The sequence below is a fragment of the Heterocephalus glaber genome, unplaced genomic scaffold, assembly GCF_053883595.1.
Source record: "Heterocephalus glaber isolate CG9 unplaced genomic scaffold, H.glaber_assembly_v1.0 deba00001532, whole genome shotgun sequence".
In the NCBI taxonomy this organism is placed as follows: Eukaryota; Metazoa; Chordata; class Mammalia; order Rodentia; family Bathyergidae; genus Heterocephalus; species Heterocephalus glaber.
Window position 1 is genome coordinate 29,613,777 of NW_028258330.1, and position 26,822 is coordinate 29,640,598.

Sequence of the window (26,822 nt, forward strand, 5' to 3'; positions counted from 1 at the left end):
GTTCTTATAAAGCGGCCGGCACGGCTTCGCTGGGTGAACGTGGTCGGGTTCTACCCCTAGGATGGCTCTGCGGCCCCAAGTCCTGGACGAGCTGCCCGCCTTCTGTCTGTCGCCATGCGGGCCTCCCAACCCCGCCGATCTGTTTAGCGAGGAGCGGCGCCTGGCCCTCGAGGAGCTGGTGGCGGGCGGCCCCGAGGCCTTCACGGCTTTCCTGCGGCGCGAGCGCCTGGGCCGCTTCCTCAACCCTGACGAGGTGCGCGCGGTGCTGCATTCGGCCCAGCGGCCTGGTGAGGAGGGCGCGGCGGCGGCCGCCGAGGACTCATTCGGCTCGTCGCACGACTGTTCGTCCGGCACCTACTTCCCCGAGCAGTCCGACCTGGAGCCGCCGCTGCTGGAGCTTGGTTGGCCAGCCTTCTACCAGGGCGCCTACCGCGGCGCCACGCGAGTCGAGGCGCACTTCCAGCCCCGCGGCGCCGGTGCCGGCGGCCCCTACGGCTGCAAGGACGCGCTGCGCCAGCAGCTCCGCTCGGCGCGAGAGGTGAGCGGCCAAGCCAGGCCTCAGGGTCTCCTCGGCGTCCGATCGCACTGGAGACCCTCTTCACGAGTGAGAGATTGAGGGCTACCGGGAGGCGGGCCGAGCGCACCACCTCCTTCCTTCTCGGCCTGCCTTAATTGGACCCAGGGTCCTCCACTCGCCCCATTCCGGGAGTCTCCCTCGGATCGCTGATCCCCTTGGTCGCACTGTGGCCGAGGAAAGTGGGAGGAGCTTCGGTCCCCAAGGGTGCGAATTGTACCTTATTTCCAACTACTCATATTCAGACCCCTGGAGGAGGGACCAGAAGTACTCTAGTTACAAATATCAGCTAAAACCAAACTGTATTGCAAAATTATCCCGAGCCTCAACCAATACGAGATCCCGCGTTTAGGAGCTTCTTGGACACATTATAAAAGATCGTCTGATCTAGGGAAAAATTCCTGAAAGATGGACCCCGGAGACAACTGTGATGCATTGGGATCAATTCTTGCTAATTTACTTTTCTTCCACGTGCCTTGTAGATTAACACAGGCGTGGCAAAGTGACAGCCCTGTTCCTCTGCCTACTGCCAGAAACTGAAGGGAAAGTTGGGGGGGGGGGGTCGTTCATAAGCTGGGGCTGTTACAGGTAACTGACCTCCTAAAATGCAGACACCCCAGCATTAGATGGACCTCTATTCACAGTGGTTTTGTCCTGCTGTCTTAGTGTGGCATAGCATGAGGTGCAGAGGGAGGTCCTGCCCAACTTCCAGCGGGGTGCTGGGGATCAGGGAGGAGGAAGGCAGCACAAAGGTGGGTGTGGCAACAGTTTCTTTAGTCCAGAGCCAACTGCTGACTGGCAGTGCTCAGCTTCCTGGCCCTCAGGCTGTGCCAGGGACATGGCAATTAAAGCCCCAGGCTGTTGTAAGACTTGGAAGGCCACTCTGAATCTTGAGTGAAGGCATCTGTGCCTCAAGAATAAGCCTGAGTTACTGATGGTAGTTCTTTGCCTGGCTAGGGGCATTGCAGTGGGAGAAGATACAGCGACCTAGGCCTTGCTTCTGAGGGAGTGGGTGTGGGCTTTGGCTAGGCTGGTATCACCCTTGTGGTGCTTTGGAAGGACTGAAGGTCCTTTGAAGCTGCAGATATTTCTCAGCTTCATAAAATGGTTTAAAATGATGCAAAAGGCCCAGTTGCTGGTTGTAGGTGCCAGTTCCCAAAGCTCTCCAGGAGGCAAACTTGAGCACTTGGAACTTGTGACAAGTAAGAATAGGTCTCCATAAAAGGCAGAGACATGGATTGCCTGGTCCCAAATTTTAGTGTTAGTGATGGGGCCCTGGAGCTAGAAGCCAGATGGAAAAACTGTCTGGAAATGATGCTGGCTGTAGGAGGGGTCAAGGCTGCACTCAGACTTTCCTTTCTGCTGTCCCACAGGCATTCTGTGAATGTGCTCTAATCTTGTTAACACACTCTTTCTTAGATTCTATATTAGGATCCTAAGCAGTTTTAACTGAGAAAGGCGGTACAAATGTGTATTTTCAGTGTTTCTAACACATGCCAAGTTACTTGCATATTCGGTGCCTATTGTGTATCACTACCACAGCTGGCATGATCCTTGCCTGTACTTCAGAGTGGACAGTTTGCCAGTGGGAAGGTGGGAAGGCATGACAAGGTTGCTGTTGGCAGTGAGGAGGAGCTGAAAGAAAGTCTCAGAAGTGGTGGTGACCTTGGAGCTGGATCTAGAGGATGGATAGAATTTGCCCAGTGGAGAGGGTAGGGGCCAGCCCAAAGGTGTGAAAAGACCTGGCATGTTTGGAGGCAGTCACATTCTCCAGAGCTGGAACAGAAAGGGTGTGAAGGTTACTGGTAGGAGAGATGAGGGCTCTGCACCCTACCGAAGGGGAAACAGAACCATTGAAGATTTAGGAAGGAGAGGGCATGATCAGATTGGTGTCCTGAGTGGTAATTCTTACAGGAGCTTGCAAGAGGATAGGTTTGAGAGGAGTGTGTGACTGGTGTCCAGGACGGCTGTAAGGAGGAGGCCAGAAGGATCTGTGTAGGAGTAGAAGACAGCACAGGTAGGAAGAGTTGATAGCAGTTGGTGATTAGATGGACTGGAAGAGAGAGGGCAGGAGAGGGAGGTATAGGAAGAATGAGGAGGATTGAGATTTTGTTAGCTCGAGTAGGCAGCTATGCTTCCAAACTGCAATACAGGAAGGAAAGTATTGTTGGAGACAAAGGACGTGGGTATGAGTTGGATTTGAGAATGCTGGGATTTGAGGTCCCAGAGACCATCTGTTCTGTAAGCAAATAAATAAATTTTACTTCCTCTCTGCCAGATGTTATTCTAAGTAATCTCAAAGTAGGTGCAAATATTATCTCCATTTCACAAATGATAGAACTGAGGTATAGAGAAGCTAAGTTGCTGAGAGGTTGTACAGCTAGGGAGCGATGGAGCCAGGACTCACCCTAAGGCAGAGTTTCTTAACCACCATGCTCTGCTTATGCCGTGCGGAGAGGAGCTGCCCTGTCCTCAAGGAGCTCATCCTTGGAGAGAGAGCTTTATGGTAGGGAGGTAAGCTATGGTACACTTTTGGTAGGGCCAAGCTGGTGGCCGTGGGGTGCTGTAATCCTGGGAAGCTGTACTTGTGTACACAGGAGTGACTGTGTTCCTCTGGTCACAGCTTTTGAAATCCACTATTTATGACAGTGAGGACCACGAAGGTGCACGTCTCATCTTGCTTTGAGGATAAAATAAGTCTTTGTGTATCTGTATTCTGATCACAAATGTACTTCGTGATGATATGATTGAGTACTTTGCAGTGGTGAGCTTCCGTGCTTTACCTGTATTATCTCATTTTACCCTTCCAACCCTGGGAGGAGGCCACACTTAAGGAGAGACCAGGCGCAGAGAGGTTAAGTAACTTGCCCAAGATCAGAGTCTGAGGCTCGAGCCCACATGTGCACGTGGTTCCAAGACTCACCCTGTTAATCCTTACTCCATACAGCCACCCTGCTCTGAGGGACAATTGGTACTTGGATAGTTTTCAACTAGTTGTTAACAGTTTCTTAAAGATTTGGACTTTTGATTTCCATATTGCATGTTTTCTAAACAGGAAAAGGATGACAGTGCTTGACAGTCCCCTTGTAGGGGAAGACTGGGGTCGGGGAGGCATTATTAAACTACCAGGGACCTTCCTCAGCCCATTAAGTGGGGAAGATGTTCATGACTCCAAGAGCATACAGGTTCCGGTTTTGTAATTTGCATACATTTTTCTCTCCCTGGGGAAGGTAGAAACAGATATTTCCTACCTGAAGCAGAGAAATACGTGGGAATCTTTGGTGGTGAATGAAGTACTTTGAATTTCATGTGAAGGACTTCATGAAATGACCCAGAGCGGGATGAAGCTGAGCTGGAGCAGGGTCACACCTAGGGGTGTGCAACTTTATTTGCCTTCACTGCGAAGGATGAGTACCAGCCTCCATCCTCAGGTGTGACTTGGCAAGGACCAGGATACAGATGCAGGAAGACAGGAAGGTCACTTGGAAAATGGCAGGACCTAATCCTGACATTGGAGCTTGAATAGATGGTTCTGGGATAAGTTTTATTCTGCAGCTCTCTGACCACACAAAATCATTCAGGGCTTCTGACACATAAGAGGTGCTCATTAAATACTGGAGAGGGCTGGGGTTTTAGCTCAGTGGTTCCAGAGCCTGCCTCACAAGCGCAAGGTCCCAAGTTTGATCCCGAGTTTGATCCCCGGTACCAAAAAAAAACAAACCCCAAACAAATAAATACTGGAGAGACCCATTGAATATGCCTTTGTTCATTCAGCCTCATGCTTTTGGAGTTGGGGCAGGGGAAGAAGACAGAGGTAGGAAGGACAACGAAGTAGTTCAGGTGATTCTTTCCACTCAATGGTATTTTATCATTGGGTGGGCATGATGGGTTGTCAGTCTGCCAGCCCCTCCCTTGGCTCAGTTTCTATGTACCTGTCAGAGTGAGGCGTCCTGCTACATGAGTGAAATACATGATGGATGCAAAGCATGGCTTGAATTTAAGCTGATCAGTCTCCTGGTGCCCACCTGAGTTTCAGCAAAGCTGGAGGAGATGGGCCAGGGATTTAGCCCAGTGGTTTGGCCACCTGCTGCGCAAGCGCAAGGACCCGAGTTTGATCCCCGATACCAAAAAAAAAAAAAAAAAAAGCTGGAGGAGATACTGTCCTGGACCTGTTGAGAGTCCATGTTTGCTTCCTAAGGAATTTTAGGGATTTTGAACTACATAGGATTCTTTTTCCCCAGTGCACTTGCTCTAGAATCTACTCCTATCCTTTTTATGTATTGATGAATCATGTAGTTTTTTGCTGATCAGTGCTTGGTGGATCTGTGGCCCCCTGCCTCAAAGTGCTTCCTGACCTCATTTGATGATGTGCTTTGCTTTGCAGTTGTCCAGCTATTCCTGACTTTTTTTTTTTTTGAGATGGGGTTTAGCAATGTTGCCTAGGCTGGTCTTGAATACACAGTCTTCTTACCTTAGCCTTTCCATTAGCTGGAATTGTAGTCGTGTGCCATAGCACCCGGCATTTCTTGGCTTCTGTTTTTATTTTTATTGTTTTGTGGAACAGAGGATTGAACTCAGGGATAACCCTAGCCCTTTTAATTTTATTCTGAGATGGAGTTTCACCGAGTTGCCCAAACTGGCCTTGAATTTGTAATTCTTCTGCCTAAGCCGCCCTAGTAGCTGGAATAACAGACATGTACCACCACACCCAGCTATTCCTGGCTTCTGGGTGGGAGTCCACAGGCTAAGCTCATCCTACCAGGAGGTTCTGTACTCCTCATGAGTTTCATTCTTGCCAGCTACTATTCCCTTTAGTTCCAAAGAGGCCACTTCTGCTGTGATGTCATCCATGGGCATCCTTTTGATGATCCAAGCATTAGTGGTGGTGATCTTGGCGTAGGTGAAGAGTCCTGCGGGAAGGAAGAGCAGCTGAGGAATCTGTCGGAGGCCCCTTGTGTGTATGAGGATGTGTTGAAGGCTCTCCTGATCTTGCTCAATTCTCCTCTGCATTACAGTAGTACCTGGCAGTGTCCCCGGATATCTGGATCAAAAGACTGATTTCTCAACTTTGCCACTATTGGCATTTGGAGCAGGATAATTCTTTATCCTGGGGGGGCTGTCTTGTGCATTGTAGTGAGGTAAGATAAAAGAATCAAAAGATGGGTTAAAATTGAGGCAAAGAAATCACAATTTAAAAAATTATACTTTGAGGAAGTTTGCAACTTCCTAGGAAGTTAACCAAGACACTGCATGTCAGCATTCCTTTGGTTAAATTTAGACTCTTCCCCTACAAGAACTATCACACTCAAAATTCCTTAAGAATACTAAAAGTCCACTTGGGAGGCTGAGGCGAGGCAGCAGGATCACTGAGAGTTTGAGACCAGCCTGTGCTACATAATAAATTCAAGGCCAGCCTGAACTATATAATGAGACCCTGTCTCAAAACAAAAAAGTCCATAAATTGGCTTAGTTGAGAAAGTAAAGAGCAGGAGCCTGATCTCAAGATAAAGGGGCAGGTTGAGTGAACTCCCCAAAATGTTCAAATTATCTATTTTTAAAAAAAATGTCCATACCTGAGGAATTGGCTAATACTCTTGGGGGGGAGGCACATTTCCCATGCTTTTCCATCCCCTCAAGAGATGCATGAATGTTCCCAGTTCCAAACTGTAATGCATCTCTCTTCTCTGCACACCCATACTCCGCTCTTGAGTGCATCCTACAACTCTGTCTAATAAACCCTTCCCAAGCCTCTCTCTGACCATCCTGAAAATTCTTTCTTTGCAATGGGAGCCAGAGAACCCACTCCAAGAGGCTGGGTTAGGTTCCTTACTTCAGCTTTAGGGACCCTAAGACCCAGCCTGGGGACAGTAGCATGTTGAACAGCATCCCTGGTCCCTGCTTGCTGCCTACCAGTAGCACCCCTTCCCTCCAAGGAGACATGACATTCACAGATGTCATGACAGGGAGCAGTAGAGAGTTACTGCTTCTTGGTCACTTTCTGTTTGGGGCCATCAAAGTGTGGAAACAGAGTGGTGATAGTTGTACACCTTTGCAAATGTACTTAATGTTTCTGAATTGCACACTTAAAAAGTAAGATTGAAAATTTATATGTTTCACCACAATTTTTAAAAAGTTGTCAAATGCCCTCCTGGGAGCAAAATCACCACTTAGTGAGAACCTGGCCCAGAAGTTCTCACTAATTCCGGGCCAGGTTCTCACCAATGCCCCATTATAGAATGTCATCACCTGAGCCAGTGTGGCTACTGGTTATCCCTTCCTTTTGATTTTATTTATTAAGGATTTTAGAATTGTTAGCCCTTTTTTATATGGATTGTGATAAAATATATACATAACATAATTTACAGTCTTAACCATTTTTAAGTGTACAGTTTAGTGGCATCAAGTACATTCATATTATACAGCAATTGCCACTGTCCTTTTCTAAAATGTTTTTAGTATGCAAACAGAAACTCTGTGGCAAGAACTCCCCATTCTCCCCTGGCCCCTGGGACCCTCCTGGCAACTACTTTCTGTCTGCCATTTTTTAAATTTCTTTCCCCAAGTATCCATAAGACAGTAAGAAAGCTGCAGAATTATTCTCTTTTATAGGCATGGGTTTTCTTCTCAGAAAAAATAAAACAAAAATGTAGTGGGCCATCAAAAAAATCTTGATGCAAATGATAACTTTTGGAGGGGAGTTTGGCAATATCCAGCAAAATTTCAGTTGTAGTTACCCATTGACCTAATAATTCCACTTCTATGTATCTATCCCCAAAACACACTTGCAAAAATATAAATAGATGTATGCAGTAGGCTATTTGTTTCAGCACTAATTACAATAGCAAAAATCTGGAAAGAGCTCCCATGTCCATCAGTAGAGAATGGTGAATAAATTAGTGTATCTTTAAAATTGGGTGCCCTGTAGCTTTAAGACGGAATGAGGACCAGCTCTATATTCTGATTCACGGTATCTAGTACTGCACTGACCCACTGGGAGCCATTCGCCACATGGGATCATTTAAGTTTATATAAATTAAAATTATATTAAAAGTTTGATTTCAACTCTCAGAAGCTTCTTTTGGGGTACACTAGTCTAGAACAATGGGAATTATATTCTACCCTTTGTCTACAGGGGGATGGGTATGAATATATATATATACACACACGTATATATATCTCCATCTATACATACATAGACTCATTTGTATTGAAAAATGGAAACATAAACCAAAAACTGAAGTTATCTTAATGGAGAGAGAGGGAGGGAAAGGAAGAAAAGGTGGGATGGGGCAGGGATGGAAACTAGGTATCTCCAAATGTACCCTGCTTTGTACGCTGGATTTTGGAGCCAGGCAAATGTTTTATATGATTATAAAATAAAAACAAAGATTCAAAATTACAAGCCCCCCTCCCCCAAAGCCCTAAAAAACCCCATCTCTCTTGATGCTTTTCCCTCTTTGAAAAGCCCAGGCCACCTGTGTACTCAGGCTGGGACAGTACAGATCTACAGCTCTGGGCAATCAGTCCCTCACAGGCCCATGGAAATTGACCCCCACTACATGTGCCTGCCTGGAGAGGCACCATGCCAGTCTGCAAATGGTGGAGGCCCCTCTGCACTTGTATCTGTTACTTAAATAGTTAATTTTATAATAATAGCCTATGAAACCTAGGGTAAACAGTGAAGGCCAACATGTTTGGATTTTGCTGTGGAAATAGAATTCTTTAGTTTTAAACTCTAAAGGTACTGGAATTAAGGCATGCACCACTGCTTATGTAAATATTTTTAAAGAAATCCCAAGGAGATAATTTCAGTTCTATTAAAACATGTAACAAATGGGGGGGGGGGAATGTACCTCTTTCTCTTTTTTTGCAAAAGGCTCTCCATGAAAGTGACAAGAAGGGGATTAGCTGGGTGTGGTGGTATCCGCCTATAATCCCAGCACTTCCTGAGCTAAGGGAGAAGGATTACAAGTTTGAGCCCAACCTAGGAAACTTGGTGACTTAGCAAGACCCTGTCTCAAAATTTAAAAATTAAGAAAAAGCTAGGGATTTAGCTCATTCTAAAGGCCCTGGGTTCTATTCCTAGTCCTGAAAGAAAAAAAAAAGGCGAGGGAGAGGGGTTGATGTTGCCGTGTGGTCAGTGCCAGAATTCAGTGGCTGAGCTGCTGTTGGCTGCTGCCCAAACTGACACCTGTTTGGATGTGTGCAAACCTCTGGCAGAATTCTAAGCATGTTGTACCCTGACCTTTCTTTATAACTCTGGTTGGGAAGGGAGGGAAACTGGCATGCACAGGAAAGGAGTGATGGACATGTACTTCCTGCTTCTTGCAGAAGAGCTGGAATGAGAACTAGAAGAACTGGTCCCAGGTGACCCCTTGAGGTTGCACATGCACCTGGTCAGAGCCTGACCATCCCAAATGAAGAGTGTGTGAATCATGGCCCTCAGAGCCAGAGGAGGCCCTGTTTGGAGGACATGAAGGCTCAAGCAGAATGACTTCCCCAGGGATAGTGACAGATTTGGGACTAAGAATATAAGTAGCTACCATTTGAGGGTTTTTGTTTTTTGTTTTTTATTTTTGGTACCGGGATCGAACTCGGGACCTTGCACTTGTGAGGCAGGCGCAAAACCACTGAGCTAAATCCCCGGCCCCATTTGAGGATTTTTTACGGTACCGGAAATTGAACCCAGAGCCTTCATACTGAGCTATATCCCCAGCCCATTTTTTATTCTGAGACAGAGTCTTGCTAAATTGTCCAGGCTAGGCTTGAACTTTTGATTCTTCTGCCTCAACTTCCCAGAGTGCTGGGATTACAGGTGTGGACCACCATACTCAACCTTGAGGGCTTTCTATATGCCAGAAACTACTAATGGATTCTTTCATTGACTGAATAACCAAATGATACAGGGTAGGTAGTGTTACTTACATATTATAGAAATCAGTATAACTTAACATGCTATAGCATACATGGTTCTCCAAAATGGAGGAGCCAGGGTCCAAGTCCAGGTCTGACTCAAGTCTGTTTACTGGATCCATATGCTTCCCAGTGTTTCTTGATTTGGTCCAGCTCTGCATCATTCAGCAATACAGCTGTATAGAGAAGGTGCCCAGTGTGTCAGGAGTTCCAAAGTTTCTTTGATATTTGTTCTGTTAATTATTATATGGTATTATAAATTGTCCTTTGTGGTAGGCTTGATCGCAAGCACTTTATGGGGTACTCTACCTATTCTTTCAGGATTCATTCCAAGCAATCAGTCATTTGAAGATGGGACATTAGACTTGCCTGGAATAATGCTTACTCTAGCACTTTTCTTATAGATGGCTCTAGAGTCATACAGACCTGGATCGAAATTCCAGCCCCTACATGCTAAACATATTTTCTAGCCTCTCTATGCTTTAGTTCCCTCCTTTGTAAACTGGGGATAACAGTTAATGGAGTTTTGAAATCTCTAGAAATCTCTTTCAAGCTTTTGCGTAAGAAAGCAAGTGGAAAATATTCTAGTTCTACACGGTGAGTAATGTAAACAGGCTCTGTCCCTTTCCCAAAGATGGAGAATACCAGTGCCCTCTGTTTTTCAAATACACGAGCCCTGAAGTCCCTTGGTGCAAATCATCAGTGGTTAGATAAGTAGAGGAACTGAAAAGGGTAGGCTTGCAGTTTGTCACCTGACGTGAAAACAGGATTTGATGCAGGTGTGGCTAGTCCACATGTGGCTGGGACGGTGTAGGGTCTGGGTAGCAAGTCAGCCACCCTCGCTTCTGTGCAACCGGGTGTTTCCTCTGTAAGTACCTTGTTGGAACTGATTTGCACATGGGTACTAACTCAGGAATAGACTCAAAAGTCTCTACTTGGACAGTGGCCGTGAGAGAGTGGGCAGGGTCCATGTAGCACAGGCTGGTAGAAGACAGTGCCCACAATGATTGTGGGCACTTGCTGGGCGTGGGCTGCCCACCCTCCATGTCTTTGTCTATCCCACCATATGTCTCAGGGAATAGGTGCCACAGCTGTTGTCCATGCCATCTTTGAGATCCAGGTACACTGCAGAGACAGAGCAATCTGCAGCACAAACACCTGCACCTAGCCGATGTGTCCATCCTGGAGAGCAGGACTTAGCTGGTTGGAATGAGGCCAAATCACTGCTCAGCTCAGTGGAAGCTGTCCCTTCTCAGATGTGAAAAAGGCCATGGCTAGTTCAGCTCTACTGGCCGAGAGTGCATGAAGGCTGGAGAGGAGGAATAGGGGTGGGGATGGGGTCCTGAAGGATGAAGTGCTTTCCTGCTGAAGGCTGTGAGAGTCCTGTTTTAGTGAGGTAGGGAAGCATGCTTGGTACAGGCCATTCGGGAAGGAAAAACTTCCATCCACCCCTGACACCCTGAGGGCTTTAGGGAACAACTTTCCAAAGAACAAAATACCAAGTTAGATATCCATGTAACAAAGGTGCTGTTTGTACAATTGTTTTGTTAAGTGGTGGATCAAGATTCAGTTTGGAATGGTCTGTACTCTGGGCCCTGCTCCTAGTGGCAACCCTCTCCAACCCTGCCAGCTGGGCTGTCTTCCTCCGGGTCCTGATTCCAGTAGCCCTGGAGGTGTGTCCTTTGGCCCATCACCCTGTATTATCCCTGTTTCATCTCCTGTCTCATTAGACTGAGAATGGGGATTGACCCACTTCCTCAGTGCCTGCTGTTGTGCCTGGCTCACGTTGGTTCACAATGCATATTAGAAGAATGACAGGTCAGAGAGGCAACCCAATCTCTGCATTTTCCTCTTTAGATTTCCCTTGTGAGCTCTGTCTCACTTCTACATCTGTGTATTCAAGACTACTTTATGAAGGTTTCACCGTTTCCTCCAAATCAATTTTGAAGCTTTTCTCTCTCTCTAGCTGTTTTTCTTTCTCTTTTTCCTGTTTTTGCAGACCTGAGTCTTTCTCTCTCATCTTCAACCCCTCTCCCTCTTTTCTTTTCCAGCCCGTGTCCAGTGCTTGGCTCTCCTTTGGCCCCCTTCCCCTCTCTGTGACCCTCATTGCTTTCCTGGCCTGTCACTGCAACCTCTATCACTATTTTCTTCTCTTTTGGTGGCTGATCTCTTAGACATTTGCTGAAGTTTGTTAACCTAAAAACTCTATGGACCTGCAGTGTTATAGGTCCTTGCACAGGTATAGTGTTGGGAGGAGGTGGGGCCAGATCTCTGACCTACATTAGTTTTTTCCAGCATCAGTTTCTTGTGTGCTGTTGAACTCACTTTGAACATCACTTTGAGCTCAATACTCATGGGGGCAGTGTGGGGAGGAAGATTGTTGCTGATTCCTTGGTTGTCATTCAAGGCCTTCTACCATCTTGTTCAGTCATCCCTCTTTCCCAGTCCTGTCCCGTGGCTCCCTTTCATGTATACTGTACGTTTCAGCCCAACTGGTATGTACCCCATCATTCCCTACCTCTTCCTTTGTCATCATCACAAGGCTTCCAGCTGACATGCCCTTCACATCTCCCATATCTCATGTCTAAATCTTATTCTTCTTTGTGATCACTTCAGATGCCGTCTCCCTTCCACCCAGCAAGCTTTCCCTGTCCTTACCAAAAAATGTTTAAGTGACCATGGTACATTGACCGTTGCAAGGGAAACAATATCCTTCTCCCTCTAAAGTGTGGCCCTGATTTTCTTGCCACTTATAGTATGTATCATTTTGCTTTCCTGCATCCCATGTACTGGCAAATTCTTCGTAGCCATCGTTGTGCCTAGTGCATGGTGAGCCCATAATAGACTCTGATGAGGAACTGGCTGGACAACTGAACACATGTTTCATGGCTTGCCCTGAGCTAAACCCTTTCCAGCCCTTGCCTCACTGAATCCTCTCAACAGCTCCGTAGGTACTGTTATTATCTGTATCTTCCAGAGGGGAAACTCAGGCTGAGAGGGTAAGTGACTTGGCTAGGATCATACCATCTAGCACATGGCAGAGATGAGTTTGGTACCCAGGCTTTCCTGCCTTTTAACCATTACGCTGTGTGACCCAAATGAGTAGGATGAATACAACTCAAAATAGGATGCAAAGAAGCCATTGGGGAATATACATTTCTGAAGCTGCTACCAATGCAGAAAGGATGCTTCTTATTTTTTAAGTCAGCGTCCAGTGGGTTTTAGCTGTACCCTTTACCAAGCATAATTCACAGCTAAGGCACCATCAAGATCAAGAAAAGTGGAAGTAGCAGCCAGAGAGAGAATTAACCTTCCCAAGCTCCCTCAGTCCCCAGGTTTCAAGATCCCCAGTCCAAGTAGATGAGACCCTGAAGCTTGGAGAAAGATAGGAAAATTGCCTCTTTGTCTCTTCATTTCTTTTTCTTCTTCTTTTTTTTTGTACTGGGAATCAAACTCAGGACCTTGTGCTTGCCAGGGAGGCACAGTGCAGCTAAGCTGCATCCCTGGCCCTGCATTTCTTCTTTAAACTCAGAATCCTTAAGGTGTAATGACTGTCGGGTACAGTCCTGAGTCCTCCAGGGCCACAGAGATGAATGCATCTCACCCAAGGGCCTCTGCTGCAATAGAAGTGGTGAGGCTTATGAAAAAACAATCTTTTTGTTTGTTTTTGGTACCGGGGATCAAACTCAGGACCTTTCGCTTGCAAGGCAGGCACAGTGCCACTGAGCTAAATCCCCAGCCCTGGAGAAAACAATCTTAATGTTCAGGAGAGTTGCTGTGGTTCTGAGATACAGTTGGGAGGAGACAGAAGCCTAGGCACCTCCTAGCTACAGGGGAACTCCTGAACCCAGGCTTACTTATCTTTTGCTTTGGTTTGTAGGGTCAGTGACACCCTGCTACCCTGCCAGGATGAGGGCCATGGTTTTAAGCCTGTGCAGGGGGTGATTAGAGGCTCTGTGGCTGCAGCACCCTCTCTTTGAACTCAAGGAAAGCTGGGAGTTAGTACGTCTCCCCATGTGGAACTGTCTGGACAGCTCCAGCTCTGGACTGGAAAAATGAATACCTGAACAGACAGCAAGAGGTCTTCTATACCTTGCACTTTATGCATAGTCATTTAGTTTTTGCTGCAGACCTGTTTTGCAGCTAAGGAAACAAGCACAACAGCTGTAATTTGCCCAAGGATGCATAGCTGAGAGTCAGCTGTTATTAATCTGATGCTGTGTATGAAATATCGATTAGGCACAAGTGGAGCCACATACTGGGGAGAAAAAAGGACTGGATCTGAGCATAAGGGTAGAAGCCTTAGGAAATATTTCCATGTTCTTGTTGTTGGCTTGCATTGTGGACAGCTACCAAAGGATTACAGGGATCATCTTTTACTGGGGAGAAGCTGTTTGGTCAGATAAGGCCTTGCTGGTAGAGACAGCAGAATGGTAAACAGCATGCAGCATTAGGGAGGCAGAAGATGGGAGAATCTACATGTCTCCTCTGTTCAATTTAAGCATGAATTGGTGGTGAGTGGGGTGAGCCTTTCTAAATCATGGTAAAATAAATAAAAAATCAGAGCTAGGCATGGTGGTGCATGCCTGTAATCCCAGCACTCTGAGAGACTGAGGCAGGAGTGAAAGTTTGAACCCATCCTGGGCAACTCAGTGACTTAATGAGATCCTGTCTCAAAATAATAATAATAATAATAATAATTATTATTATTATTTTTAAAGGGCTGGCGATGTAGCTCAGTGGGAAGACCCTAGGTTCAATCCCCAGTACTGAGGAAAATGAAACCTGAGATCATCCCAAATCATACAATATTCAAAACCATATACTTAGAGAATGTTACACCTAGTAGGGGCCTCAGGAATCCAGGATCTTGCTTGCTAAATACTGAAGCCAGGTGTGGGGGTGGAGAAGGGTACCTTAGATGGTAATGTGTTGGCCAGAACCAGACAGCTCACTGGTTTGAATCAAGCCTGGACAAGGAGGGTTTAGTGAAGGAACAGAAGTTGAACGGAATAGGTTCACAGGCAGGCAAGGCAGTGGCTTATCTATATATTTTTGAGAAATTCACTAGAGGAGAGTAGGGCAGCTGGGCCACATCAAGATTTGTAGGATCCTGGGGCCTGAGTGTCTGTGAAAATGGAAAATAGTCCATGGTGAGGGGAAAACGGCCTGAGAAGAAGGAAGGGAAGAAGGGTGATTGCAGGATGGGATTCTTTGCCAGCTCTGAAATGGGTCCAGCATTCAGACAGTTTTGTGATCTGACAGCTTGTCTTTCACTCTACCTTTCCCTGCAGGTGATTGCCGTGGTGATGGATGTTTTCACAGACATTGACATCTTCAGAGACCTGCAGGAAATATGTAGGGAGCAGGGTGTGGCTGTGTACATCCTTCTGGACCAAGCCCTGGTCTCCCACTTTCTGGACATGTGCATGGATTTGAAAGTTCATCCTGAACAGGAAAAGGTTTGTGTGGTACATGATTTGCATTTTCACCTCAGTCAACAAATATAACAGAGTTTCTGGGATATACAAGTTGGTTGGTGATTATGTCCCCCTTTACAAGTGAGGGAACCAAGACAGTGAGCAAGGTCATTTGCCCAAAGTCTCACAGCAAATAAACACTGCTGACCTTCAGATTCTACTCCTAAGTATCTGCCCAAGAGAAACAAAGCACATGTCCACACAAAGACTGGTGTATGGACGTGTATAGAGGCATTATTCATACTGGCCAAAGGATGAAAACAATCCAATGTTTATCAGCTAATAAATGGGTAAATAGTATGTCTATTCATAAAATAGAATATTATTCAGTCACCAAAAGAAATGAAGTGCTGAGACACGCTACAGTGTGTATGAACCTGAAAACATGGTAAATGAAGGCAGCCAGTCACAAAACACCACATTTTATGACTCCATTTATGGGAAAAACAAGACCAAAATAGGGATATTGATAGAGATAGGAGTTAGGCTAGCATCAGGGTTAGGATGCAGGGGGAGTGGACGGAAGAGTGGGGTAATAGCTACCGGGTACAGACTGTCTTTTTAAGGTGATGGGAATGCTCTAAAATTGACTGTGATGATGATTGCGTATGTCCATGAATATACATGAAAACTGCAGAATTATACAGTAAGGGAGTGAATTGTATGGTATGTGAATTACATCTTGATTAAGCTGTTGAAAAGAAAAGAAATGAAGTGTTGGTCAAGCTTCAAAATGTTAGCTTCTCTCCCTCTCCTGTGCTGTCTCCCAAAATGGGCAGAAACCAGCTCCGTGGCTGAGGGCCTGGAGGCTGTCTTGGAAGCTGCTGCTCGGCTGTGGCTCTAGGAGGGTCCACTTTTAATCCAATGATCACTGTTTGTTGAGCTCTGTCCTGGGCACTGCTCGGTGCGTTTGACAAAAGTTATGTGACTAATCCACACAGCAGCCATGTTGGGTAAGTGCCACTGCCCTGATGTTTTAGATCAGAAAATGGTGACAGAGGCCAAGTGTCCCCAGTACAAAGTAGCAAGCCTGGGAAGGGTCTCAGTCTGTTTGCCTCTAACCTCTGTGTGCATGATCTCTGTCACCTGCTGCTGCTCATTTCTCATTAAAAAATTAGACTTTATAGCCTTTTCTCTAGACATAAAAATAATGTAAGTATTTAAATGTAAGGCTACGCAGCTGAGTGTGGTGACGTAAATTTAAAATCCTAGCTATGCAGGAAGTTGAGGCAGGAGGATCATAAATTCAAAGACAGCTTGGACAACTTAGCCAGATCCTGTCTCAAAATAAAAAATAAAAAGGGCTGGGAATGTAGCTCACTGTTAGAGCACTACTGGGTTCAATCATCATGACCAGAAAAAATAAGTTAAGTCTACACAACTTAGCTGTCTTGGTCTCTTTAATGGAAAGAGGCAAGAAAAACAGTCATTTTTTTTTTTTTATAGAATTCATGCTTTTTAATTAAGTAATTTAGCCTGTGAACGTTCAGAACTTAATTTGTTAATGACCTATTTGAATATCTACTATGTGCCGCATATTCTAGGTACTAGGTTCAGTTTCAGCAAAGTGAACAAAAAACTTGGGCTTTCGTACTATAGGTTTCTGCATGGGAGACACTGACTTACCACTTTGTTATCAAACAGTTTGGTTTGCAAAATTTTGGCTATTTAACTTCTCCCTGAGCTCTCCCTGGCTCTTGTTTCCTCTAATGAGAAAAATGGAAGATCGGGTTTAATGAAGTAGTTTCTGTCCTGTCACTGTCATGATGGAAATAGGATTGAGACTTAAAAGACTGAAATAAGAGAGCCATGTAACCTATCAATCAATTTAAATGAGATCCTGTGGACCCAAGGAAAACACGAGTCAGACATGGCCAAAAGTACTCTGTAAGTGAATATCAGCCCATGACTGCCCTACACAGAGCAGGTAAAAAAAAAAAATTGAAGGCATCAGGGTGTAATTTTAAGGCACTCTCTATAATAGTTCTAGCCACAACTTTGATTCATTGATTGGCTCTGCTTCATTTATTAAATAGAAATATAGGAGGATTTACTGGTTCAGTTGTCCAGTAAATCTTAGCAGAGACAGTGGCTGTCATGGTCATCCAATCCACTGCAGGAGGTTTAAAAGTGGTCTGGTCCTCTGGCTTCCTCAACATTCACGCTTGCTTAACTCCTCCCTAGGGAGGCACCGGCTTCCCTGGTTGCTTCTCCCCCCAAGCACATCTCTGCTCCTGAATCTGTGCCTTACTGAGGGGGACTCTGATTTCTCCCCACCCTGGGCTCTGTGGCCAGTTGAGTGCTGGTTGTCTGGTCTGCAGAAGCTTCGTCACATATTCATGTGTGAGTACTCAAGAGTGCTTTGGCCAAAATCACAGAGGCCTATACAACATTCAGGTAGTTGTTAAGGGAAAGATACACAAAACCACACCTAAGTCTCCCCATATGCCTGTTCTTATATGTTGATCCTTACTGCTCAGCTCAGGAATCATGTCCTCCAGGAAGCTCTCCTGCCAATTCCATGTAGACTTCTTTTTTTTTTTTTTTTGGTGGAGAAGTTGAAATACTAGACTTTATAATAGGTAGAAAGCAAAGCTGTTGCACAGGGATAACAATTTGTTCTGCAGGAGCAGCCTGTTAGCAGATTCCATTTCTGGTCTGAATGAATAACTCTCACATGTCCTTGAGGCACTTAGGAATCAAAATTTCATTTATAAGTAGACTACCTGAGATTATAACCCCTGCTTACCCATTGACAATACAGGACAGTAAAAGAAAAGATACAGTTGAAAACGCCTTTGGGAATCACTGCCTTTCTTTCTTTTTTTTTTGTATATTCTTTTATTGGTACATTTTAGGTGTACAATATAATGACATTCATCATTGGAGATATGCACCTTTACATACTCTCTTGGTTCCATGTAGACTTCTCTGAAAGTTTTTAGCTTTAAAAAAAAATTTACCTTAAAATAATTTTAAGATTTATAAAGAAATTACAAAATAGTACTTGTAATTCTTGAATATTCTTTATCCAAATTTCCTAAATGTTAGCATCTTATGAACTTCTGGACAAATAGCAAAACCAGGAAATAAGCTTTGTATAATACTATCTAATCTACAGACTTTATGAATTTAACTAATCCACTAACCCCCTTTTCGGGTCTGGGATTCAGTCTAGGACCACACCTTGTGTTTAGTTTCAAGTCTCCTCAGTCCTTTTAATTTGGAATTGTTCTTCCATCTTTTTTTTTTTTTTTTGTCTTTCAGGTGGTGATGCTTTTGAAGAATACTAGCTAGTTTTCTGTAGAATGTGGTTTTATCTGATGTTTCCTCCTGGTTCAGTTCATTTGCTAATACTACAGAAGTGATAGTATATCTAGCCATAGTTTGTTTTTTACTTTTTATTTTGAAATAATGATAGATTCAGAGTTGCAAAGATAGTAAGAAGAGTTCTGTGTGCCCATCACCTAGTTTCCCTGATGGTTATATCTTAGTTAACTGATAGTACAATACCAAAACCTAGAAGTTGACATTAGTGCAATATGTGTGTGTATGTTGTTCAGTGCCTTTCATTTCCCATGCACTGTACATGATCCCAGAGATCTCCCTTGAACTATACCTTTAGGATCTTCTCTCCTCTCCATGCCCACCACTATCTTTAACCCTGCCAACCTGTAATTTGTTTTCCATTTCTATCATTTTGTCATCTAGTTATCTAAGTTCTTTTATATATCAATAATTTGTTCCTTTTTATGTTTGAGTAGTGTCACATGGGAATGCTATAGCTTAACCACTCATCTGTTGGACGACATTTAGATAGTTTTCAAGTTTTAGTTATTATGAAGAGTTGCTATGAATATTCATGTAGAGGTTTTGGGGTAGACAAATGTTTTTATTTCTCTGGTTGATGTTATATCTTGCTGTCGTGTTTTTGTTTTGGTACCAGGGATTGAACTCAGGACCTTATGCTTGCGAGGCAGGGGGTGGAACCACTGAGCTTGCTGTAGTTTTTAAATTATTCAGTTATTTTTCTGTCTCCTACTCTAGTCCTGAGGCAAAGAAGCCTGCCTCATATGTCTGTTGTCTCAGGGCTGGGTGCATACTAGGGGCTCTCTATACAGAATGAATGAGAGTCAAACAACAATTTTAAACGTTTAATTTGAATGTGTAACATTCTAACAATATATAGATTCTAGTGAGTTCCAAACTTTAGAGAATGCATTATTGTAAGGTGGGCATAGTGGCACTATAACCCCAGTGCTCTGGGAGGCTGAGGCAGGAAAATCACAAGTTTGACCCCAGCCTGGGAACATAATGACTCAGAGCATCAAGACCCTGTCTCAAAAAAAAAAGCAGGTTGTTTTCTTATTTTGCATATTATAGAACAATTATGTGTACACATGCATATGGTGTATTGGTAATGTAGCTTTTGGAAAATATGTACTTGTAGAAGATGGAACCTTGCTGATTAAGCCCCATGTGAGGTGTTAGTCCTTAGCAGTCCTATGTTAGAGAAGGCTCTTGCTATATTCTTGTGTTCACATCTCTCATGAATGGGAGTCAGTTGGAGTGGGCTGTTATTTCTTAGTGATAGCATTAAACAAAGAGTAGGAGAAGTACCAGCTTAGCTTCATTCAACCTTTATCAAAATGTTATTTATTACTAGCATCTTTTCTTTCATGAATATATGCCCCACTTTTTGTTTCAAAATCATTTCTTAGATTCTGTTATTTAGTGTCCCAAAAAGGCGAGTCTTCTTTTAGAGAACATGTACACGTGAAAAAGGGTCTCAGAAGTAAACCTAAGAAAAGGACACAGAGAAGATAGACTAATGTCGAAGTAACATTACCCAAGTAACATCTGGCTGGCAGACCATGTGTGTTGTTATTAAATGCTGACCCTAATCCACACACTGCCAGCAAGTTTGTTTAGGAATTATAAACTAAAGCCTCTGGCCTTACTCATTTGCTCTCTGAATGAGTGTCCCTGAGTTGTTCATTGATTTTTCTTCTGCTCTCTCTCACCAACAGCTGATGTCAGTACGGATGATTACAGGAAACACCTACTATGCAAGGTCAGGCACTAAAATTGTTGGCAAGGTTCATGAAAAGTTCACGCTGATTGATGGCATTCGAGTGGCAACAGGCTCCTACGGGTATGTTTCTAACAGGTGCATCACTTATTAATCTGAACTCTTCCAAAGCAGCATGTCATACCTGGATAAAGCCTTGTGTTCCTCTCAAGGAGAGCCCCTGAGACTAAATGTTCCCATCTGTGTACAGCTATGTGTGTGAGTTGGTTCATCAGCCCCTCCTGTTGGAGGTAGTTGGAGTGGGGAGTCATGGCCCTGTCCTGTGGTCCAAAGAACTAAACAGAGGTTTATCTTGCCTTGAGGCCACACCATCAGTGCATCCTGGGTTCAGTCCTTGGCCCAGACCCATGGGATGGGTCTTAGCAGTGGATGGGGTTTAGCAGTGACCCATATAGCCTCCAACCCAGGTTACATGGGGATTTGGACCCTCCTTGCCCTACTCACATGAAGATAAGGGCAAATGCAGATACTGGCATCAATGTGGAAGGCAGACCCGAAGCTGTCACCTTTAGACTTAGCTCCTCCTCCATGCTTCGGGCCTTCTAAGTTAGTGCTTTTGTGTAGAAAGTATGGGTCATGTCTCTGACCCACCTTTGAAGTCTCTGGCAATGTCGTCTTCATGTAGAGAGCAGGGAATTTGAGTGGGTTGGTGACAAAGAGTGGTTAACATAATTTCCAGAAGTTGTACCATTTTTATTTTGGCAGTTTGTGGTTGTATGTTTTGGCACCTCTCCATTAGGATTGTATGTTGGTATGCAATCATACCAACAGGTGTGTCTATAAAGTTTAGAAAAGAAAAACCCACTTGAAGAAACGTGCCTTCCTGAGCAATAATTATGTGTTAGCCCTGAGTTTATGACAGATGAGCAATAAGATAAAGAAGCGATAGCTAGGTGTGGTGGCACACACCTGCAATTCTAGCCCTCGGGAGTCTGAGGCAGGAGAATCAGGCGTTCAAGGCCAGCCTGGACAACTTAGAGACCCTGTTTCAAAACAACAACATTATCAACAACCAATGCACCATTGAGCTACATTCCTGGCCCCAAAAAGCAGCTTTTGATACCTTCCTTTTCAAACTGCACTATCATTGCTCAGAAAAGAATTAGAACTCTTTCTTGTGAATTCTTTTTCAGAAGGTACCTTAGAATTCCTCTCAAAGTAAGATTTATTCATACTAACAAAACTTACATCCAAATGGTTTTTTAGCTGTTCTAAACTCTAAAAATATAAAAAGTACTTTCTACAAATGAAATATGCTACCATTGATGATGATGATTATAGTCCTGGTGTTGGGTGGATGCTTTGTTAACATTACATCTTTGAGTGTTTTCAAAAGAATCATTCTTCTCAGTCTCTGAGGGCAGTTCTCCATAGCATTTGCATTAGCTAAGGCTTGTAGTTAAGAGACAGAGTTGGTTGAGCATGGGTGCTGTACAGCACTCTGGGAGGCTGTGACAGGAAGATCAAAAGTTCTAGTGACTTAATGAGATCTTGTGTCAAAATTTAAAAAAAAATTTGTTTTAAAGGGAGCCTAGAGCCAGGCATGGTGACACATGCCTATAATTTGAGCACTTGGGAGGCTGAGGTAGGAGGATCACTGTGAGTTCAAGGGCAGTCTGGGTTACAAAGTAAGTTCAAGACCACCCTAAACTACATAGTGCAACCCTGTCTTGAAAAACCAATGAATGAGTGAATGAATGAATGAATGAATGAATGGGGCTTAGGGATTTAGGTCAGTATGAAGGCCCTGGGTTCTAGCCCCAGTACCCCAAACAAAAAAGAAAAAAAGACCTTTTCTTCCTATTTCACATTATCTATTATTCCTTTAGGTCCTTATGTACACTTCTAGTTTCTCACACCAGAGAAACTATTTGGTATTTACAGATGTGTGTCCAAAGGGGAAAGGGAAGTGGGAGGGGTTTGGGAAAGGAAAGAAGGGAGTGGAATTAATATGAGAAAAGGAAAAAATGGAAACAAAGTCTTAATAAATAGGGAGGGGTGGAGGGGCTGAAGGGAGGGCCAGGGAATTGGGAAAAAATAAGAACCAAGAGAGATTATGTAAAGGTACAAATTTCCAATGATGAATGTGATTATATTGTACACCTTAAATGTACCAATAAAATTAATTTTTAAAAAATATATAAATATCTGATAAAAAAACAAAAAAGAAAAAAAGAGTTGATAATGTTTTTGATCTTTTACTAAAAATATCTTATTTCTGGTATACATCTCTGTATCCATGAGGTGATTGCAGGTGTCCAAAAGCTAATACAAACTACTTTATGTAGAATGTTAGCTTACCAGTTCCCAGAACTTTTAAGTATAAAAAGGTACAACTGATTTTCAGCTCAACTTGACCTGTGGGCCATTCATCTATCAGAGCACTATTTCCTGTTTCTGCTTTTTATCTGGCTGATCTTTCTTCTCAGGCAGGCTGTCACTTTGAAGACAGAGTCTGGCTTACACGATCTTTAGTAACTGTCTCCTAGAGAGACAGAGATTTCTCTTTTAGCACTGGTATCAAATCTGAAAACTTACATGGCCCTAGGGGGTCACATACCTACCCTGAATGACTCCCTGTACACAAGGGGATCAGACACTCTGGCCAGACTTGATCATATCTCTACTCCCATTGAAGTTAGAGAAGGCACATGCATGACAATTTTCTTGGGCAGAGGTGGGTGTGGGTTGCTATCAGAGGCTGTATAGGCAAAGGCACATAGTCACTAATCAGCTCTGAATGTGGCTTGAGCCCTCGTGTCATCGTTAGAATAACAAGTCATCATCCTTTGTGGAAATAGAAGAGGTAGCAAGGAACATGGCACTAACAGTTTGGTAGGAATAAAGCTGAATGCTGTGGCATTTCAAGCTGTTTTCCTTACCTCTAAAATGAGAGTGCTGGCCCAAAGATTTTAGAATTCCTTTCTTGGTTTGAAAACTCTGAGCCTGAGAGGTTGTGGAGGTTTGTGTATTAATTAACATTTAGATTTTCTGCATTTTTGTTGAGACATTAATGCGTACACCTGTTAATGGTAGTTGAATTCACACTAAATGGTATGCGTTATTGCTGAAGTTGTGACTCTTGTATGGCAGGCTTATCTGTGCTTTACTATTCAGACTGACAATAAGTAACTTCAAATTCCTTGTCCTTAACTAGTTTCTTTTGTTTCTTTTGAACCCTTTAGTTTTACATGGACGGATGGTAAATTAAATAGCAGTAACTTGGTAATTCTGTCTGGCCAAGTGGTTGAACACTTTGATCTGCAGTTCCGGATCTTATATGCCCAGTCAAAGCCCATTAGCCCCAAACTCCTGTCCAACTTCCAGATCATTGGCAAGTTTGATCATCTAGTGGACCGAAAACCATTGACCAAGGAGCTCACACTGGGCAACCTGCTGTGCATGCGGCTGGCCAAGTTGTCAAGTACACCCAAGAAGACTGACCTGGGCTCAGAGCTGCCTGTGAAGGACAAGGCAGGGACCAAGCACCGTGGCATCGTGTCCTCCACCATTAATGAGGCAGACCACTTCCACAGCCACAGGGATGAACTGGGGGGCAGCAGGGTAGTAGATGCTGCCACCCAAACAGAGCCAGGAGAGGAGATGGCAGCAGTGAGTGTGAGTGAGGTGGGAACACAGACCAGCATGGGCACAGCCTGTGCTGGAACCCAGACCAACATTGCCACCAGGGCATCAAGCTCCCAGACCACGGTGTGGTCCAAGTCGACCACCACACAGACTGACGCAGATGAGACCAGTCACTTTTCTCAGGGAATGCAGTCTAAAGAAGGATCACCAGTATCAAAAATGTCTGTGTCAAGGTCCTCCAGTTTGAAGTCATCCTCCTCTTTGTCTTCCCAAGGCTCTGTGGCCAGCTCCACTGGCTCCCACACTTCCCTCCGATCCCCCGACTTCCACACTTCTGGATACCCAAAGTACTTGGGCACCCCCCACCTGGACCTGTGCCTCAGGGACTCATTCAGAAACTTGAATCAGGAGCGGCAGTTTCATTTTACTGGCATCAGGTCCCGGCTCAACCACGTGCTGGCCATGCTCTCAAGGGGAACATTCTTTGCTGAAAACTACCCTGGCTTTAAATCTGGAAATTTCACCAGAGCATCAGTTAATTTGGTTGCTCTTAGAGATACAGTACTTTATCCTTCCCATCAGTGATTGCTTCATGCTGGCTCCTGGTGTCAGCCACCTTACAGCAGATATCACCAGTATCCTGCTTTCAAAAACATCACATGTCAGAGACATGTGCTTTCTCTCACCTTTTAGTCACCTTGGCTATCTTTGAATTCTATTCTGTGCATTATTTTACATGTTTTTGTTTTATTTTCATCCTGTAGAAACCAAGTATTGGTTTTATAGTTTAAACACTATAGGTACATTCTTTTGCACAGTTTTAAAAGATACTTCTTTTTTTTTTTTCGGTACCAGGGATCAAACTCAGGACCTTGCATGTTCGAGGCAGGTGCAGCACCACTGAGCTAAATCCCCAGCCCTTAAAAGATACTTCTTAAGAGAATATTTAGATTTTAAGGTTAATTCAATAATAGATAAAATATTTTATATTTTTCTTGATTTGTATGCTTTTCTGTCTTAGGGGTTTGAGTCACCATTATTTTTATGGACAAAAATCCTGTTTGGGAAAAAACCTGTTTCTTAAATGTTTATCTTTTTAGAATACCTATGTCATTAGCATTAAATAAATTTAGATAACTTTTGTTTCAAAGTTTGAGTACTTTTTAAAATTTTTAAAAATTTATTTATTTATTTAATGGGGGGGACATTTTTCTTTCTTTTTTTTTTTTTTTGGTACTGGGGATCAAACTTGGGACCTTGACATTTTTCTTTTTGACTCTAGGAGTATGTAACAAATAACCACCTAATAGGTATCTGTGAGGTTTCTTTTTTTAATAATACTGGGGTAGGAAGAAATAAATGACCCAGATTGTAAAAGGGAAAACATATAGCCAGTATTGGGGCCGTCCCATCTTTAGCATGATGAAGACCGATATTACTGTTTGAATGAGGAAACTTGCCAGCAATAGCAGTTCTTTGCACATGCTCTGGCTTTTCTGTTTTCAAAGCAAAAGCCTGAACTATTTCATTGAGGGACTTGCCTCTCTGCTTCTCTGCCAAGGAGGCCTGGGTGTGCATTCCTGTATGTATGCCCGAATAAACTCTAGTGGCCCCATGGGCCTAATTTCATCAGATGGGTGTACTTACATAATTTAGCAATCTTATCTCAGAGTAGGGCAAGAGAGGACACTAACAATTATCACAGATTCTTAGTCCAATGCCAGGCAATGTAACTGGTTTCTACATCGTGCTAATCAAGATTGGTATGGCTGTGGAATCCTATTTTTGTTGAGTCTCATTTATGTGGACAGCCAAAAGGAAGAGAGTTAAAGGATGGCTTCCTCCTCCTCCTAGCTCAGCAGAGCAAAAATGCTCTTTGATAGAGAGGGTGTTGTCTGGCACGTAGATTGCTGATGTATGTGGATCAATAGCATGCCTGCAGGTTGTCATATGTGTTCAGGATCACTTGGGATGACCAGGTTATTTACTGGGTTAGTGCTGTAAGCTATGGCTGTGAAGCAGATACTAGAGAACTGGCCTATCTGGCTGTAAACAACTCTGGGTTAAGCCTTGAATAAGCACATTGTTATTTGAAGCCCTTTTGCAGATTTAGGTCATTTTATATGTGCCATCTTAAAAGCTTCACATCAGTATAGTAGAGAACTACATAAGTTAGAAACGGTGATTTCTAATTTCCTGATAAAATTGAGGCTCAGATTAAGTAGGATATCCAAGATTACTTGGCTGGTAAATGATGACACAAGGTGTTACATAGGTTTCCAGATTCTAAATTTAGCCTCTGTTACATGATTTTTCTCTCCACCGGAGGCACTGGAGTGTGTACCAGGTACAATGGCAGCTAATGCAGTGGTAAATGAAAAGCACAAACAGCCTCATGAACAAACATAGGTACGAAGCCCTAATTTGTGATAATATATTTAAATTGTTTCAAATTTTAACTCAGTATTCTATGAACTGTTAATAGGATTACATTTTAGAAGTTCTATGTTAGATTTGGGAAGTGCTGGACCAAATGAATTGAAGCAGGGTTGCTTACTCACATTTCTCATGTGATGTGAGGGTCAGTGAATTTCTCAGCAGGGCAAGGACATGGCCTGTCACACAGTTACCTGACCCCACAGCCCTCAACACTGTAGGTCAGTTTCTCAAGGTAAAATCTGAAGACCACTTGCATCAGAGTCCACTGGGGTGCTTTTTTAAAATGTTGATTATTGGGACATGGGAGAGTAGCTCAGTGGTATAGTGCATACATAGCATGTGCAAGGCACTGGATTTAATCCCCTGCACTGCAAAAGGAAAAAAAAAAGTTGATTATTGGCTCCAGTCCGAGGGAAAGGGAGGGTAAATGTGGTAGACTATGTGGTTCAAAAACTATTTGTAGTCCTTCACTGGAAGCATACTTTAAGTATTGTATTTCTCTGTCAGTCTGCCACTACAGTGTCAGTCATGGCCACTACAGACTTGGCTGTAAATATTTCTGAATATAGCTCTAAAAGATAACTAATTTTATTTATTTTTTTGAGAGAGAGTCTTGCTGTGTAGTTCAGACTGGCCTTGAACTCACTATGTCACATAGGGTGGCCTCGAACTCCCAGTGAGGAGGCTGCCTCAGCCTCCCAAGTACTGGGATTACAGGCATGCACCACCATGCCTG

General features: G+C 43.8%; 1 protein-coding gene across 1 annotated transcript; it reads left to right on the top strand.

Annotated features, from left to right (window-relative positions):
• Positions 1-24,794, top strand: Sack1d (scaffolding CK1 anchoring protein D). Its single transcript, XM_004867769.3, has 4 exons — positions 1-538; positions 14,782-14,949; positions 19,998-20,122; positions 23,245-24,794. The coding sequence occupies exons 1-4, from the start codon at positions 62-64 to the stop codon at positions 24,230-24,232; spliced, it is 1,758 nt and encodes a 585-aa protein (XP_004867826.1). The 5' UTR covers positions 1-61; the 3' UTR covers positions 24,233-24,794.
• The last annotated feature ends 2,028 nt before the right edge of the window (positions 24,795-26,822 follow it).

What these genes read in the sequence shown, in the direction of transcription:
- Sack1d (XM_004867769.3), top strand. Translation starts at nt 62, where the DNA reads ATGGCTCTGCGGCCCCAAGTCCTGGACGAGCTGCCCGCCTTCTGTCTG. An exon ending in TTCATCCTGAACAGGAAAAG is followed by an intron (nt 14,950 to 19,997) that starts GTTTGTGTGGTA and finishes TCTCACCAACAG; the next exon opens with CTGATGTCAGTACGGATGAT. An exon ending in GTGGCAACAGGCTCCTACGG is followed by an intron (nt 20,123 to 23,244) that starts GTATGTTTCTAA and finishes TGAACCCTTTAG; the next exon opens with TTTTACATGGACGGATGGTA.